We start from the raw sequence: 18,615 nt of genomic DNA, 5'->3' as shown, positions 1-18,615 counted from the left end.
TTCTGCTGTGACATGGGACCTGTTCTTGCTTCCTGTGCAGATAGATGCATCCCCAAAATAATGTGTTTTGGCACAGATTTGCTGTCAGCTGGGAGCTCTGCTCAAGCCCAAGTAGTATTGCCCCTGCTAGAGCCTTCCCATGCCATATGGACATGTCTGATGGAGAGGCAAGAAGGGATTTTGTAGGAGTGGTGAGAGGGCTGTAGCAACCCTCAGGGATGGCATCTATGTTCACTTGTTGTATCACTTAATAGCAACCACAAAATTAGCGACCCTTTCTTATTTGTGGATGATTGCTCTCATCCCAGGTACATCCTAGCAGGTTGATGGGAAAAGAGAAATAATACAATGTGAGAACTTCTGAATGGCCCTTTTTTAATGAGTACCATCAACCAAACCAACTGGTAACTTTTGTCCTTCTTGTATGAGTCATCATTACCCATGGATGTCAAGAATGTGTTGACTATAACTGTAGCAAGTCACAGTGGGGAGAAGACTCGTGGGTAGAAAGAGCACGCTGAGGTACAGGTGGCAGCGTCCAGGACAGGTGCGGTGTCCAGGGCAAGAAGTGGCTGATTTTGTGACTGACAGAGGAGAGTCTTCTGTCTTTCTCTCTGAGGAAAAGTTTGGGAGCACCAATTAACTGTGATGCCAAGAGGCAGGATCTGTGGTCTCTTGCAGATCTTGAACTTGACGTAAAATCATGGTGGTGCCACGGGCAAGGCAGTATTCTAAGGTCTGACATGGAAGTCCACAGCTGGAGTTTGTCTCCCCAGCTAGAACATATCTCCTTTTGCTCTTCAGATCCTCTGAAAAAAAGCTGTATTCAGTTATGCTCAGCCCCATCTACTCCCAGGGAGAGTAGGTAGAGTATTGGCGACTTTTGGGATAGTCGTCTCGCACAAGGAAAGAGTTTCTCTCTCATCTAGCTCTCTCCTTTCCTTTGTTTTTCCTTTCCACTGTTGTGTTGCTCAGTTCTCTCGTAATCTTTGTTCAGGGACATTTCTTCAGACAAGCTAATCCTAATGGTCTCTTTGGGCCTTCACAGCCGGCAGGATGGCTGTAGCAGGAAGGAGACACACGTTTTCTCAGTACACCATCTCAGAGTTGAGTACCTAAATAATCTCTGTCACTCTGAGGTACTCTGGTTAACAGTCCTATCATTGGCTTTACAACATAGGGATGCGCTCTAGCATCATCTAACCAACATGTGGTTGAACTTCAATCACTAGTGTGAACATAAGGGTAATTTGTATGTCTCCAGATTAATTTAGTTCTGTTCAAAAAAATTATTTGCTTTTCTCAGTATCATAATTTTCTTGGTCCTTGTTTAGGGTAGCACAATAGAGGCACCCAGAGAAATTCAGCCCTTGCTCCAAGGTATCCACAGTATGTGGTCAGTCAAATAGCTGAAAGGGGTAAAGGGCTTGAACCATTTAGAGATGGGGCTTGCTGCCCTTGTTGAACACGACTGCTCCAGTAGTGTCTAACACCTGAGAGCACCAGAGCAGCTCTGGGGTGGATATGGGATTGACATTCATTTGGTGGGTTTGGACTCCATCTGTGCCAGGGATGAGTCATTCCTAAGCCCTAGGGCAAATGATTCCTGCCCTAAAACAAGTGATGTAATTGCCCTTTTCACAGAACTGCTGATGACAAAACACTGTGGTTTAGCTCTCCCATATGCAGATCTACAGGATAAATCTCACAGACTCTCATAATAGGATGGGCCTTTGTGTACTGGGCGGGAGGGGAACCACACATCCTACACGCAGAGTTCCTGGGAGGCAGTCAGACTGTGTGGGAGAGGGCAGGAAGCTTGGACAAATCCAGCTACAGATGTAACTAGAGAATTAGCAGCTGCTGGCATCCAGCTAAACCCCTGCAAGGGACAGAGAGAGATATCACAGCAACACCAGCTCAAGTGAAGCACCAGCAGCTGCAGGGATTGCTGCCCACCTGAATTGGGGGGGATTTCTTTCCCCAGAAAGCCAGCAGTGTAGGAGCTCTGCTGTTTGAAAGATGTCTTATTTTACACTCTGACTGTATGTGCTTGAACGGAGTTATATGGACACTCAAACCACTAACTGAGCTGCTTTTGTAGAAGTGCAAATAATAATATTGCAGAGTTGTTGCATCACTGAAAGTGGCCCAAGTCCAAAGCAGGATTTGGTTGTGTGCTTCGGGTGGTAGGGTTATGTGCTTGTACCAGATGGAGACTTTAAATTTTCATCAGCAGATTTATAAACACAAAGAGTATCCTTTTATCAGCCCCCAGGTCTTACACTAATAAGTTGCAAATGCTGAACTTCAATTAGCATGGAGTGGAGGCGCAGATGAAATAATATACATTCTTACTGATGATTATCCATCATGTGAGAATGAAATCAAGACATGAGTAATGACCTGTTTCAGGTTTTGGGGGCTTTTTTTGTTGGATTTTTTTCCCCTTTAACACATGCTTGGTAGTATAAATGAGTGAAAATAGCTAAAAATAATTTGAGCCAGATTCTCTGGTGGTGAAACTCCATTGCAGGCAAACAGAGTGCGAGTTTTCAGCCCTGCTCATCTTTACATTGACTTTTGTAGGTGTTGGGCCAACAGCTGTGTGTTAAGTTTGCCATGGAAGGATAAAGAGTTTACAAAACTACGTTTTTCCTGCTGCTGAGAGCTGGCCAGAGAGGTCTAGCTTTGAAGCAATGCTGCTGTGTTATCAGGGAATCCCAGCTTTCTTGAGGGGTGCAGGTGCCTGGAGAGGGAAAGGGAAATATTAGTTTAATGCTCCCTTTGCCTTTAGCAGCGTGTTTGCTGGCCTGTGTGGTGTGTTTGTGTGCTGTACGTGTGCCCCAGCTGAGCAGCTCTTTCTGGATGCTGCAGGCATCCAGCTACTGGGCTTCTGCCCTGTGGTTTATAAATCATTCAGGAGATCTGTGAATTACAACAGCAGTATCAACTCTTTAGAGGGTGTCGAGGAAGGACCTCTACCTCAACTGATGTCTTTTAGGGAGGAAAAGGGTTGAGTGTATTTGCAAAGATCAGTCTTGGCGTATACTTTGAGAAGGTATTGGGAAATTGTCAGGAAAGCTGAGGAAAGGTGCAACTTTGTGGGATATAGATTGGTTCTGGGAATTCTGCCTCTAACTTTTCATGTCTTGCCTGAAGAAGGCTTTGCTGAAAAGTAATCCACTAAGAGGATAGGGCCTACTGTTGAAAAATAGATACATAAATTTGAATCAGTAACTGAAAGAAAACTCTTCTTCCAATAATATAATTGAGTACTTTCTGACTAATCAAACCCCAAAATATACCCCTGAAATACTTAACCGGTCACTTCTTCGGTGGATTGTCCTTCAACAGAGGATGGCTGCTTTATAGGTCATACTGGAGTAGAATAGAATAGAATAGAATAGAAGAGTTTAAGTTGGAAAAGACCTTTAAGATCATCGAGTCCAACCATAAAACTAACACTGCCAACTGCACCACTAAACCATGTCCCTAAGTGCCACATCTACACATCTTTTAAATACTTCCAGGGATGGTGACTCAACCACTTCCCTGGGCACCCTGTTCCAATGTTTGATAACCCTTTCAGAGAAGAAATTTTTCCTAATATCCAATGTAAGATCATGGGAGAAAGGCAGAACATCATTGCAAAGGTCTCCCCTGACACCATGAAACCAACAGGATTTTGCTCTTCACAGATCATGTAGGGTTGAGATTTGTAGCTGGAGGCAGCTGCTGCTCTTTTACAAAATATGTCTGTGAGCTGTGTGTAAGAAGTAGCAAGATGACAGCCCGGCACAGGGGTTTGCAATTACCACAGGAGTCTGAGCGCAAGTGCCACTTGATTGAATTATCAGAGATGCATGAGGCTTCAGTTCTAACTTATAACATAGGCACCAAGGCTGAGAGATTATTGAGGCAAAATGGACCTGTTCTCTTTGATTAGCTCTGATTTGCTACTCTGATGGCATATATTGATGTTAAAAGAAGGCCACTAAGCTTTTCTTTGTACTGCATTGGAAATGACACATTGCAAGAGGAGGAAAAGTTCTATTTAAAATTGCAGAATCAGAGATGAAGTGAAATTGAAAAGAAAGATCAAAGATAGGAAATAGGGGAAGGAAGAAGGAGGCAATGTACAGTATGGCTGCACAGACATCTTAATTTCATTTTAATGAATCTCTGATCACTCAGGAAGCGGAAGTTAGCTCTTTGTGTACTAGGAGGGAAAGAACAGCCTTCTGCCACCGCACTGGAATTTCCCTTGAATGTGGTCTCTTACCGAAATGAAGGATTGCACTCTGCTTCATATTTCACAGAATTAGAAAAGACCAAGCTATTTTCTGACTCCCTGCATCCTGCTTATGTAACTTGCAGGTGACGGCTGTGCAACCTCTGGCTGAGTCCTGGAAAATTTTGTCGGTGACTCAGGTGCTTGGCAAACAGGCTGGCGCGGCAGGCTCGGAGATGAGATTGCAGTTAGAGGCACTCCCTGGGTACCAGAGCCCAATTCAAGGTCTCTTTATGGAGGCTGTTCCTACTAGAAGCTCTGTATGGCTTGCTGATCATCCTGGTCACATCATTGCCAAATGTCTCTGTGCTGATGCCGTATTAATTATGTGCAAGTACAAAGCATCCCTGTTGATTGCATTGGAGCAGAAGAGAACCACAGCCCTGACTTGTCCAGAGATGTGGGTCAGCAAGGAAGGAAGAGAAGAGCTAGGCAAGAATGAGTCCTCGGCCTTTATATAAATGTTACCTATAAAAATTCCTGCAGGATGAGGGAAGAGTGTTTAGTGCAGCTGGGCTGCAAAGATGGGACTTCATGGGGAAGCACAAACTCCATGCAGTTACTGTGACAGTTTCAGTTTGGAGGCTCTAGATCTCCCTGAAAGCTGGAGGACAAGACTGCACATTGTGCTGTAGGAGTAAAATTGAGAACTATGAAAAGGGAAGGATTAGACCCATGGACAAAGGGAGAAAAAGGAAACACGCAGAACTGCTTCAGCTGCAAACTAGACTTTCCTGTGGGTCAGCCATTGTCTCCAGCAGCAGCAGATCCCAATTTTCACCTCTTTGGAAATATGACTGAGAGGAGCTGGGAGGTTCGTACTACCAAGTAGGTTCAATCACTGCACTGCAGTAGGGTGAGGCTGGGACAACTATGAGATCCCCAAATACAGCCCATCTTGTATGAATCTATGCATCAAGCCCCTCTGGCAGTCCAGGCAAGTTTAAAGCAGTACTTAGCTCACTCCTGCACAGAGCCTGCTTGCCAGACTGCAGTGAGGGGGGGCCAAAAAAAGATTTTGCCACAGGGATGACCTGGTGACTAATGAGTTTCATTGATCTTGTGCTTGCAGGAGAGAACAATCTACCATCTGCAGCTCCTCCGAGCTTTTCTGCTGGAAGCTCTGGGAAAGCAAACGTGAGATGTTATCCAAAAGTGGGGCTGTGTGAGACCGCTGAACCTAATGATGCTGCTCTCTCATGGGTGTATGAACATGATAGTCCGGAAGATACCAGTGTCAGGAAATGTCTTGATGGCTTCTACAAAATGTATTGCAAAAAACGGCCAGACAGAATGGATCCCACCTACAAGGCTGCATCACAATGTCTGTCGCAGAAGATTTCAGAGCTAGCAAACCGGGATGGAACAAAATATGCGTCGCGTTGTCTGCAAATGGCCCAGGTGGTCTTGAATAGAGATGGGTGTAAGATCTTTCCAAAACACCCCACTACTGCTTGTTTTTCAAAGCCACCTGAAGGAGAAGTTGTGTTGGAAGACAGAAAGAGAACACCTGGACTCTCGGATGATGTCCTGCAATTCCTCTTGAAACAAACACAGACAGAACATATCCTTAATGTGCCACATGAGAAGTGAGCAAGATGCTGGTTTGTTTCTGTCATGGGAGCTTGGCTTTCACTCTGAAAAGAGGTGACTTTCTTGGAAAGACACTGTTCTCTTATCACTACCTTCAACACCACATATTCCATGGAGGGGTTCATCTGGAGCAGATGTTGCCACCTTGGCCTCTGCAGGGCAGCACTGCATAAGGAGCATCTGTGGTCACCATGTAACTGCTTGGGATGTGCTGACTAATTGAGATGCACAATGGGTGATACAGTGTCTGTTGCTGGGACATCAAACATAGTGATTTCTGCATACCAGGCTTTTAAATTGACCTACATCCCTACCCCTGCTGAACAGTGGCCCAGCCCAAATTCAGCCCTTGTGTGGGCATGGATGTCCAAGTGCTGTTAACTATAACAGACTGATTGAATGAGCTTGGCACGGTACACCCCAGACCTAGGGAGGAAACTTAAGATTTTGTTCTGTACCTGACTGATACTGTAATGCCTGTGCCTCCACAGGAGTGCCTGATAGCTGTGTGTGTTTACCTAAAGACATATGATCCCACAGATCATGGTTGCAATGTGGGTGAGCTTTTTCTACAGAAAAGTGTGTGTGCATGAGAGAGGGAATAGAGCTTCTGAGCAGGTTTGTTTTTTAACAGGAGGGATAAAAAAAGAAAGAAAAGCTTTATCGCCTTAGTGATGTTTCTAACACTTCAAATGCACCAGCTGAGTAGACTGGGGATTTTTTCCTATCTATATGAGCTGGTTTAAGAGCAACCTGAAATAGATTCATGAGTGAGGGCTCTGCAGAGGTGTCCATAGGGAAGCTGCAAAGCTGGTGCCAGCTGCCCTGGTAGCTGCCTGCTGTAAGATGCAGAATACCTAAGAAAAGCAGAGCTCACATCTCAGCATGCCCAAGACTGTGGGTCGCATGGTTGATCCTGTAGGCGCAATGCTGCTTTCTCCAACTCTCTCCCTGCCCATTAGCCCCCACGGATTTCTGCTACCATGAGGTCTGAGCCCAGAGCTTTCACAGAGAGGAAGCCAATGCTCATTGCTTGAGTACACTGTGTATTTGGCTCTGTACAAGACTTTGAGATTACATTCCTGGTGTGTTGATGGATGAGGGAAAATGTTGTGTGAGATGTTTGAACCATGCCATTGATTGGTTACAGCAAAGGTTCACTTCTTCTAACAAGTTCTGCTGCTGTTTATACCCAGAACTTTTCTTGCTCTGATTTTAGTTGGCAAGATCACCACTGGCTGCAGTGGGAACTGGCCCAATGCACTGGTTGCCCAGCTTGGGTTGTGGTGACTGTCGCTTGCTGTATGACATTAAGAGGTGGCTTGAAGGACTAATTCCCAGCAGTTGGTTTTGGTCACTGCCACCTGGAGAATTTACAGTGCGCTTGGGCTGATGTATCGCTATGAATTTGGCAGGCCTAATTCTCCTTTGCTTTGCGCTTGTGGAAACTGGGAGTGAATCCCAAACAAAATAGCTGCACAAGGGATGCGGGACTTGGCTCCCTCTGTCGAAGCCTTGGTGAGAAGTGTGCTGCTGTCACGCAAGGCTGCAATTCAGGCCCCTCTGCTCAGCGTGTGGGAGCCCTTTGAAGTGGTCAACCAGGAGCAAGCAGAGCTTCCAATCCCTCTCTGGACAGGTTGTCAGTCATTAAAGCTATGCTTTACTGACTGCAGTTATTCTTATAAATGTTCTGTTCTTGAGTGATGTATCAGGCTCTAAAAGAGACACTTGGGTGGGAGAAGATAGTTACGTGGTATTCCTTACCAGAGTTGCCAGGCCCACTGCTTCGATGTAGTTTTTGCTTTGTTTCACAGCTTGTTTGGGGGGCTTGCAAGTCCAGTTTTGTGTAAAAATTCTGAGCTTTGTCTTCTCCAAACTTTTATTGTTACATTTTCACTAAAATTTAGAATAAACCTCATTATTTTATGGCAGATTTTCATATTTTAGGTTCTTACAGAAGCAGAGCAGAGCTCAGCTGGATAAATTAGAAAATTCCATTGATTTTTAATGATAACAAAACAAGCTAAATGTTTAGGGGAGTCCAACAGTCTTGTCAGTTATCTGGTGTTAGGAGCTGAAACATGATAGAGGTTAGAACACCTGATCATTCCTACTGTGAAACGAACAGCTCCATTTCTGGAGAAACACTTAATTTTAGGAGGTGTCTCACTGGGATCTTACAGTTCAATCACTTTTATTAAGTTAAGCAAGACTGCAGCACAGAGAATAACACTCATCACTTCTTTTCCCACTTGCTGCTAATTAATTTTTTACAAACTTGTGCTGGAACCTGCTGTATGTATTTCCAAGTCTGCTGAAAGCCACACTATTTGTATTACTCATTTCCTTGATAAACATCTCTCCTCAATTTCTTCAAGACACAGGGAGACGAATGCATCGCTCTCCTTTGCCAGGTATTCCAAGCAAGACTTACCAATTGCTTTGAACAGGCTGTACTCGAAAGCAGCATAGTCCTGTTTGGCATTTTATGATGCTACATAGGAGAAATTGTAATAACAAATATTACCTCTGGTGAGCAATAGCACAGGGGGCCTAACTTATGTCTTTGAATTTCTTAAGCTGATTTGCAGTTATAACTAAGATCTGTTGCTTCGAATTAACAAAGTTGGATTCTTTTTTTCCTCCTATTTTTGTGGGTATTTTGCTTTTTTTGTGTGTTGCTTCTGTGACTTTTCTCAGCCTAATACAGGGGAATCTACCCGTGTTCTGGATCCACTAAACTGCTCTTTCAAAGACTACTTCACCCCCTTCTTGCAATGGAGTCTTCAGAAAGGTGGAGGCAGCTTTCAAGGAGCAATCAGCTTAAAATGTGTAGGGCTGCCAGGATCCTGTGTCAAACCAGTCCTCAGCATTGCAGAGTGGGACAGCTGTGTAACAACGCCAACATGCTTCTCACCACTGCAAACACAGCCACGGGTGCCTTGTCTTCTGCTGCCAGTTGTAGAGGCACGAACTTGGCCAGAGCAGCTGCTCCCCACAAACAACAGTGTCCAGCCAGTGTTGGGAGAGAGGAGGACAGACCCCAGGAAGAGTGAGAGCACAGGGAGGAGGAGGAGGAGGGATTTGGCAGGGGGAAAACTGCCCCAGGAGCATAGGTGGGTGAGTAGGTGCCTCAGGTTGAGCTCTTGGGCAGCTGCTCTCCTGGATGTTGCCCCCCCACCCCCACCCCAGCCACGCACCCTGTGGACAGGGGAAGGAGGCAGCCCTTCCCTGGGGCAGTGAGGCTGTCCCAACAGGGCAGAGTGCTCCCAGGCTCCTTCCCCTGCCAGTTTAAATGCAGCTTGACAGCACTTCTATCCTGTTTCCCTTCCCACCATCGCCCCTCCACCAACCTCCATTTCCTTTCTGTCTTTCATGATGGTGCTAATGAGATCCCTGGAGAAGTTTTCCCTTTAAAATGAAACAGGTCTCTTTGAGCCCAAAGAGCCTGATGTCAGCCAGCCAACAGAGCAATGAACCCCCACACAACCACTTAAGGTCTCTCTCTTGGAGGCATCCTGCCTCCTGGCTCAGTGGCTTCTTTGCTGCTTTACTCCCTCTGCCAGGAAGACGTGCCTTTGTGCATGTTTTCCAACCACTGGTTTGTCCACTGAAGGAGTGGTTTGCTGTGGTGATGTTGCTCGCTAACTGCGGAGGCCATTCATTCTTCAGTGTGGATGTGTTCAAGGAAGCACAGAGAGCAAGAGGAAGGGATGTACAGAAGGTGACAGCATATAGGCAAAAAAGAAAGGACAGTTGGGATCTCAAAGGTCAGTGCCAAGGTTCCCAGCTAATGTGGTTACTCCAGTACAGCTAGCCCTCTTGCACAAGTTTTACCATTTGATCTTCAGCATTTCAGTCTGGAGATAGCTCTTACTCTGCCAGCTCAACTGCTGAGACCTCACATCTGTTCCCTTTCCATGCTGCCCAGATCCCAGCACAGGTGTTTGTGTTTCATGTACGTCAGATTCCCTGCTGCAGTTTCACATGGGGCTGCTATTCCTGCCTTGCTGCCCCCGGCAGGTTGGCATAGCTGCTGTGCTCTGCAGGTGTTTCCAGCAAAAGCAATGGAAATGTGGCTGCTGACTTTAACCAGAGCAGGAAGAGACCCAGCTGGCTGCAAATAATGGCCAAGATCTTTGGATTTAGTGCAGTCTTTCTTTGCAAATAGATTTATACTGGGACTGTCTGGGTTTAGCTTGCTGTCCTTGAGTCGTCATGAAACTGATACATCTGGCTTCTTGGTGGCTCTGCTTGATATGTTGCTTCCTTGCTTTTATCGCAGGCATGTTGTACTTGTGCTGGAGAGCACACAAAATACTGGAGTAGACCCTCAGCTGTTCCCCCAGCTACTCAAGTTAATGGTGCTAGGGGAAAAAAAGGAGTTGAGATGATGATCCAGCATAATTTCTGCAGTAGTAAATATATCCGCAGGTGCTGGTCTGTCAGAATCCAGAGAAAAGTATCCTGCAGGCAAAAATTACAGAGAAAGGTAATACCAACTGCTTCAGCAATAGATACAGCTGGAAAAAATAAACGTGCTCTTGAGTGTGCTATCAATAATTACAGTAACAGTACTAGCCTCTCCCTGCCAGCTTGCATTGCTTAACCACCACAGATCTGTCATGGCTACAAGGGCATTAATACTGACTGATGTAGGTAGCTATTGCTAAGGAGGTACAGGGAGGAAGGAGGATCTTCAGTGTGAATCGGATGTTGTTGCCTTACAATTTTTTGCCAGCATTTATGCTTTTCCACATGGTTAAATATGAGTTGCTGTGCAAAACATTTTAACTGCTGTTTTAAAGGAAGTAACCTCCCAGAAAGAGAGAGCTGGAGAAATCAGAGGACTGCATCTAAATCCTTTCAGTATTGGGTTTGGTGATGAATTGGTCTGTGCTTTGGATTAGCACTGAAACCCCCTGGTCTCCTGTTCAGATTTTTAAAAAAAGAAGAAAAAAAAGTAAACCCCATACAATTTCCACAAAGAAAGCTCGGAGCAAAATATGGGGTTCCTGTCCTTTACGAGAGGCCTGCTGCTACTGATGTTTGAGAGATACCTTCTGGGTTTTGATGGAAGAGAAAAGAAGTCCTAATGGACTCTAGTTTGACCCTACATCAGCCCCAGAGCCAAATGTGGCCTTCCCCACTCACAACAAATGTGAGGTATCTGCCTGGAGCCCCTCTTTGGTGCTGTGAGGAGAAAGGGTGCACTCAGGGTGCTCTTCCTGGGGCTTGAAAAAACCTGAGCTGCCATCTTTTTATCCGCTTGAGCTGCTGTCTTTTTGTCTGCTTTTTGAATGAGATTTAGAAAACATTCAAGGGAATAGCTGTTCATTTGTTGTTAAGTGTTTTAAATGATGGCAAAATGAGGCAATCTTAGTTTGGAAGGTGTGTGTCCACACAGGCAGTTAATCTGGGGTCCTGCTGTGGGGGGGGTGTGCTGCTTCTCTACACACCAGGGGCCAGAGGGGCAGCGAGGTGCCTCTGAGAGGTCATGCTTCTGCATCAGCTCCTCTGGGCTTTTGGGACTGTGCAGCCACCACCTTTAACATCCCAGTTTTCATATTAGAAATTTCTGATGCAGCAAGGAAAGGAGTAAGAGGACTCATTGCTCTTCAACCCTTTAGGAAATGAGATGCGAGCAATGACAAAACAGAGAATAGACAGCTGCTGAAAGAGCAGATACTGGCAGAGAGATACATACCAGCAGAGGAGAGCATGAAACTGTTCAATTTTAAAGAGTAACGTAGGCAGAACAGACTGGGTGCAGCTGAAAAATTTGGATTATGACTCACATCTACAAATCTTGGCTGGCATCTCACAGAGGACGTGGTAAGCTCTGTGCTACTGAAACACGCAGTCTTTTGAAAAGTTTGCACCCCTCACGGTCAGGAGTGCCTGTAGTAGTTCTGTGCACTGCTCACTTCCAGGTACCATATTCAGCTCATGCCAATAAGCCTGCCAAAAATAGATGTGTGTCTCACACTGAGACAGAAGGAAGGGCAAAGACAGAGCCCCTTGGAATAAATATCTCTGGAGCAGGTGATAAATTCGATGCAGGTCTTGTCTAGAGGAGAGGGTTTTTTTTTTTCTTAACTGTGTTTGGTTTCTTTGGAGTACGAGTCTGATTCCTGTGTCCACACTGATTTGCACAGTAGGTAGACGAGAGGCTACATTTTGAGGAAGGGTAAATTACCTACAAGGAAAATGGATAGGGGATAATACTCAGTTCACTTGTTTAGGTAGGTGATGATCTGGCATCCTGGGATGTGGTCTGGAAATAGTTGGCCAAAGTGATTCTCTTTGCATGGTTGGAAATGCTACTGCAAAGCACTTCTGGGTTCACTGCCTTCACAGACAGGGCCCCCACACTTGTTGCAAAATGAAGGAGAGGAAACTTGTGGCCTTTGTGAATAAAACCAGAAATTATGTGCTTGGGGCGCCTTCCTAGAAAACAAATGAAAGTTCATGAAGCTTGAAATTCCATTCTGGGATTGGAGGGAATCTATATCTAGGATATCTAAGTTCAGATAGTTGTAGCAGTTACATATAGAAAGGCCTTGCACCGTGGTTATTTTTCACCTCTTCTGAAGTCAAAGACATGAATCAACCCATGCTCTTACGCCAAAGGCCCAATGCTTTTGAAGTGACCTAAGTCTCTCTCTGCCCTATCCCTTCATATAGAAAAGGGTTAACACTCCCATGCAAATGTTCCTGCCCTTAGACATGTCTGGTCCCAGTGTTCATGTCCCAACTTTGCTGCTGCCATGACCCGTGATACACTGCTGAGTTTACACTATCTGGGTATCTGTTACTATGCGAAATATCTGCCTTCTCCTGTCATGTTGCTATTCCCTGAATTTCAAGTATTTCAAGACGTTTCAGCCCTGTTGCCTTTTGGGTGGGTTTTTTTGCCTTCCGTGACTGGAAGAAGCCACAGAAACACAGTCAGAGGCTCATTAGTTTTGATCTAACTCTGCTTAGCTGCCCTCAGAAGGACTGAAATAGTGGCTTTGAAGTATGGCCATCCATGGGTGGACAGAAGATCGCTCCTTGCAGGTAAAGAACAGTTTTTTCTGGATGTTTAAGTACTAAGAGTGGTATGAGGACCTCGTGGAAATGTCCCACCTTCTGTACATTTCTCCCAAGCCTGTGCAATAACCTCTGAGAAACTTCATTTCCTTTTGAGGGGATGAAGTGCTTTCCTCTGCCTGACTTGCACTGCTTCTGTGGTTTCAGCACTCAGCAAAGCACAGATCATCTTCTCAGAGGCATGTTGTTGTTGGTTTCTCTCCATTTGCTTTGTCTGCTTCTGTGACCCACCCCATCATTTTATTTTTTCTCCACTGCCTTATTTAGGGCAGGAAATAACCTGTTGCCCTGGAGGCGAGGAACCTGGCGGTGCTGGACCACTTTGTACCCAAACATGCTCCACTACCGTGAGCTCAGTAGACAGCTGGGCTGCTTTGGTTCAGCTTTCAAAAGCAGACTTAGCTGTAACCACTGAACATTTAGCCACTGGGCAAAAAAATGCACCCAAAGTTATAGTCTCTTGAAACTCTCCTGCCAGTTGTTGCCCATGCTGTGTGCATACTCTGGGCAGGATGGCTTGTAAATGGCACCTTTGCACAGCAGGAAACATCCCTCCAAGTTGTTGTTTTTCCCTTGCTCTGGCCCAAGCATGACTTGCCTCTCAGCAGGGCCTGCTGCATGATCCCAGGGCAGAGCTGCCCGGCAGGGTGATCGAAGGGGGCTCTCGCACCCTCCTGCCTTCCACTTCCTGCCTGCTTCAACAGCTGTAGGAGGGAATTTTCCGAACTTTCCCTAATTCATGCTGCTGTGGCTCTGGCAATTTGCACAGAAGGGAGAGCAGGGACTCCTGATTCCTGTTATGAAGGTTGTACACATGCAAATCACATTTGTTTTCTCCTTTGATGCAATGACCCTGCCTGAAGCAGCAAAGGTGTCCCTCCCTTGCAGGCCGTGTTCCCTCCACCCACCTCCCCTCCATCTCCCAGTATGAGCCCCTAGAGCTGCGTGCCCTGCACCATTCCAGGGCTATTCCCAAGAAGCTGTGCCTGAGCTTTGGACTTCCCATGAGCCCGCTGTCACCTCTGTTCGTCCCCCTGTGCACTCTGGTAATACGTAGAGGCTGCTTTTGCAAAGGCATTTGGTGCCTTCCCTGCAGAACAAATCTGAGGGTTTTTTTCCTTCTGCTTGTTCAAGAAAGTGTCAAGGCTCACAGCAGAGGAGCAGCACTCCAAGCCTGGGTTAGGGCAACACCTAAAACCCACAACATTCTTTGGGGTTTTATGTATACAAGATCCCACAAGATCTTAAAGTGAAATGTGTAAGTGAAGTAAAAGATGGGGAATAACATCAGCCCCATAGGGTATGACAAGCAAGGCCAAAATTGGTTTGTCATTGCCAAGTAAGAGGAACACAGGACATGGTGAGGGGACTTGACATCCAGTACCTGAGGGGTTTCCCTGCTGCACAGCCCAGATCCAAAGCCCACCTGAGGTCCATTAGAGATGTGTGCACTTTGGCTTGGATATTTTCCAGCTGAGCTGGACCAGCATCCCTCAGTGTCTCAGAGGGGTGACTCACGCTGCTGCAGGCACAAAGTCCCCTGCCCATGCGCACCAGCTGCCTGGATTGCCTTGGGGCTCATCTTCGGACTACGTCTGGCAGGCAGTGAGCACTGCCTCTCTATTCCCAGAATGAACCTTACATAAATGCCTGATCCAAACTATCTTGTCATCGTTGACGAATCCTCCTGCTATTAAGTCATTCCCCACTTTCCTTGGCTCGGAGCTCCTCCAAGATGTTTGCTGTCGATGGCCTTGCTGATGCCTACTCCGACAGAATTTTTATTTTCCCTCCCACGCAGCTGCTAGTGGGAGGCACTGATTCATGCCAACAACCTGCCCGATCCTGGAGCTGAAAGGCAGCCAGGGAGAGAGCTGAGCTCCTGCAGCAGGCCGGTGCCGGAGCAGATCCTCAGTAGGCATCAGTGAAGTAGCTCCCAGCCTGTGAATGGAGCCAGGGCCATTTACACCAGTGGAGGATCTTTGACATAAGTCTGAGGTGTTTTGGTATGTGTGGGTATATCGGGACATATGGTTGCTAAAATCAGTGTGTACAACAGGCAGTATACATCCTATATAAATGAGTGGAGGTGATTTTGTGTGGGGCATATGTTTTCACACAACACAAAAGTTCATTTTAAAAATACCCTGTTCTGTAGGCTTTCCCTAATGACTATTTTTCCCCACATATCTATTAGCCAACAACATATGCCAGCATTCTTTCCTTAAAAGTAAAAGCTGGCACACAGCAGAGCATGAAATAATAAGATGTGATTAAGACAGGAGCTGGAGCTAACCAAAGCCAGAAAACTCATGGCTGAAAGGTCAAACCATTATTTAAATTGCCTTTGCAATGGCCTATTTATTTGCAGGTGCTGTGACTTATGAGGGAAAGTCTTGTAATGAAAGAACATCTGGCATGGAAAATCTCACCTCAGTTCAAGCTGAACAAAGTTTCACTTGCGCTGGAAGGTAGGTTCTTGTAATGGGAAATGTCAGTCAACCTCAGGGCAGGTAACACTATCCAGCGTTATCTGTAATGATGGTATTTCTGGGTGAGACACAGTACATGGGCCAGGAATGCTGCTAAAGGGGTACTAAAATCAGCACCTCCAGCCAGGTAAACAGGATGATTCTGTGATTAAAGATACTGAGGTGGGGATAGGGGAGATCAGTGCTACGCCCTGCAACACATTTTCAGTGTGACCTTCACAAATTGGGTGGTTCTGAGTTCCCAGCAGCTTGTTCTGGGTATCCGAGAGCTTCGAAGAAGTGAGAGGACAGGGCATTTACACCCACATCTTTGTCTAACAGGAACTCCCCTAAAAAGGCTGAAGTTAGAGGTTGAAATAATATGGGTTTGTGTCTGTGGTCCAGGCCCCCTTGTTGAAGAAGTGACTCAGCATGTACTCTGTGAGGTCAGCTTGTTTTCGCATCCTTGCCCCCTCATCCTCCCTGGGTCTAGGGGGTCCCTGAGGGAGCATCGCTGCTCTGGGCAGTGTGTCCTCCCAGAGTGTATAAAATGCTTTCTGCTCAGCCTTTCAAACATCACGTGGAGTGACTGGACTGAGTCACCCCCAAGGGCCTCCTGTTTGAGTATGGCCAGCACCAGCTGCCAGAAGAAAGGCTGAGGAAACCCTGGGGCATCGCTTAAGGCTGAGATACAGGGCTAAGCCCAGGGGAGCAGGCATGGCTGCTTGTTGGAAATCGAGAGAGATTGTGCCAAAGAGAATGCCCCACACGTGCTTTTTCAAGAGACAGGCCTGAGAGCAAGGTCGTGTGGCATCAAAGGTGCTGAGGACCTCAGGGAGAGCTGGCATCACCCCCTTCCCATGGGAGCCTGGCTCCCAGCTGGTCAAGGCCACCTTTGCAAGGTCTGGAGAAGTAAGTGGTGGCAAGTTTCCCACATTAGTACCCCTGGATAACAGGTCACAGCTCTTGGCATCTTCTGGTTTCCACCTTGTGAGGACATTTAATCTTGAAAGAGCTTTTTTCTATATTCTCTGGCAAGCTGTGTGCTGGCTCTGCATCCCTGGCAGGGGGCCTGCAGCACATTGCAAGGGTTTTGGGCTGGAAAGCTGCAGAGGCAGACGTGTGATGGGGTTTAGAACATCAGCAAAGATACCCATTGCTCTCTGCCTGGTCTTGCTGTAGGCTGCCAGGTGCCAGCTGCAGTGAACCTCCGCTGCTTGCAGTAGGTGCTACTCCTTGGGAATTGGTGCTTTTCCAGGGAGCGCGACAGGAACCCAATATGCGCTCTCTGGCAGCCATGAAGTCATGAACTTCTCATTGAGACCAGCTAGATGGACGGGATGGTGAATGAGCGCCAGGCAGTGTGGAGTTGAGTTTCTGCCAGACCGTGCTCCTCTCTGACCAGGGAGGGATCTTTGGAGAAGGGACAGAGCAGTGGCCCTGGTATGGGGCCATGGGATCCATGTGTAGCATCTGTGCTTGGAGCTTTGGTATGCCGGTGCTGCCTGGCTTGTTTGTACAGAGGTGGCAAAGCCAGAAGGTTTGTGACCATGCGTGTTTGAAAAGAAGGACCTGCATTAATGTTACTGGCAGATGGATAGAGAAGAGAGACCTAAATTAGTGCCTCCCCGAGGGAAAGAGAATTATGTCAGCTCATGTCCATCCTGCCAGCCGGTCACTCAGCACTTGTCCTGTCAGCCGGTCAGCACTTGCACAGCTCCAGACTGCACCATGCCTAACCAAAATGGTTGAGACAGGAGGGAGGGAAGGGAGCACAGGGCACTGGAGCAGGTGGATGGCCAGGCCGGGATGCAGGAGCAAGCTGGGATCCCTGGGGTGAAAGGGGACACATTCAAAATCATTTAATTCAAGTGTCATTAATTCTGCCTCTTGCAGAATAGTTCTTCTACTCAGAAAAGATTCTGATTGTCCTTGAGTGGGTGTTTTCTTGGTTATTGCAGGGTTGGAGGGAAAGTTTAGGTTGCATTTGAAAGCCTTTGCTTTTGGGGAGCCAAACTTTGGGCACTGCTGCAAGGAGGAGTTACTGCCACTTGTCTTGCAGAGCCACTATCTGTTGGGCTTTTTCCCACTGATTGTTCTCACTCCCAGCTGCTCATTCCTATTGACTTTAGGTATTATGGTGGCTGCTTTTCCAGAGCCAGGGCAGATTGCTTTCCTGGCTGGCATGCTGCAGTGGCAGGGAAGGTGTTTTGCAAAACATCAAGTCAGCACCAAAATGCGGTTCCTCTGCTTCCTCTGCCTCACTGTCGGGGTGAGTTATCTGAGGTTCCTGGAGTTGTAATGCGGGAGATGAGACTGGAAAAAAATGAGGAGCAGAAAGATGGTGGTGTCCAGTGAACAGGGGGGTTGTGTGTGAGGAAGGCGACATCCCTGACAGGCCCCACCTTGTCCACATGGCATTTTGCAGAGGAATTACAACTATCATTTGCCTCCGGAAAATTGTCCCTGCATCACAAATATAGGTAGTTATCATCTTACCCAGGAGGGAACGCCTGAAAACTCATGTGTCTACAACAAAGCCTAAAATGACAGGCCAGGGATGTGCTCTCTGGTGCTGGCTCTCAGCTGGTATTACATAAATGTAGTCTCTGAAGTCGATAGAACTAGATAAATTTACACTGACGGAGTATCTGCCAGGTATTTTCAGTTCCCAAGGCTGCCTTTAAACTTCAGCCTCTGAAGCCTTTTTTATAAGCACACAGCCTTTCACACAGGGAGCCTAAAAGTCTTAAAATCAGTGTATGCAAAAGAAAAAAAGGATTTTCTAATGGGAAGACATCTCAGCAAAAACTCCTCTTGCATTTTGCAGGTTTTGCTCTCTCTTTCATAGGGTCTTTTTGCAGCTGGGTTTCTGGTTTTAGTGCCAGTGGTGACTGAACAGAGATGATTGAAAATTTCTTTGGTGATTCCTTTTGCTGTGTGAGTACCGGTGTCATGAAATAGATCGCTCACCACTGTGTTTTCAGTCTGGAATTATGTGCAAGGACATAATGGGATTTATTTTTCAGTATATATGTCGTTCAGCAATAAAAAGTTTCCTTTGAAATCACTACGGTCTGTTGCAGAAATCTCTATATTTTTATCTTACAAAAATGAAATTTGCCTCTGAAATTTCCATGACACTATCAACCACAGAACAAT

At 46.5% G+C, this 18,615-nt stretch overlaps 2 protein-coding genes across 3 annotated transcripts in view; both read left to right on the top strand.

Annotated features, from left to right (window-relative positions):
- SHLD1 (shieldin complex subunit 1) overlaps window positions 1–18,523 on the top strand; it is a 95,506-nt gene extending 76,983 nt beyond the window's left edge. Inside the window, exon 9 of one of the 2 annotated variants that reach the window (XM_052784264.1) lies at window positions 5,367–18,523. In XM_052784264.1, the coding sequence (XP_052640224.1) occupies window positions 5,367–5,887 (521 nt within the window). In that variant the 3' untranslated portion in view covers window positions 5,888–18,523. The remainder of the gene's footprint in view (window positions 1–5,366) is intronic. The other variant, XM_052784265.1, reaches the window with a different exon arrangement.
- Window positions 15,359–18,615, top strand: part of CHGB (chromogranin B) — a 20,805-nt gene continuing 17,548 nt past the window's right edge. The window contains exon 1 of the mRNA XM_052784261.1: window positions 15,359–15,453. The gene's annotated coding sequence lies outside the window, so the exon portion shown is untranslated. The remainder of the gene's footprint in view (window positions 15,454–18,615) is intronic.

The sequence above is a fragment of the Harpia harpyja genome, chromosome 4 (genome assembly GCF_026419915.1).
Source record: "Harpia harpyja isolate bHarHar1 chromosome 4, bHarHar1 primary haplotype, whole genome shotgun sequence".
Taxonomy (NCBI): Eukaryota; Metazoa; Chordata; class Aves; order Accipitriformes; family Accipitridae; genus Harpia; species Harpia harpyja.
The sequence above is the reverse complement of the archived record's forward strand: the minus strand, read 5'-3'. Positions and strand labels throughout refer to the sequence as shown.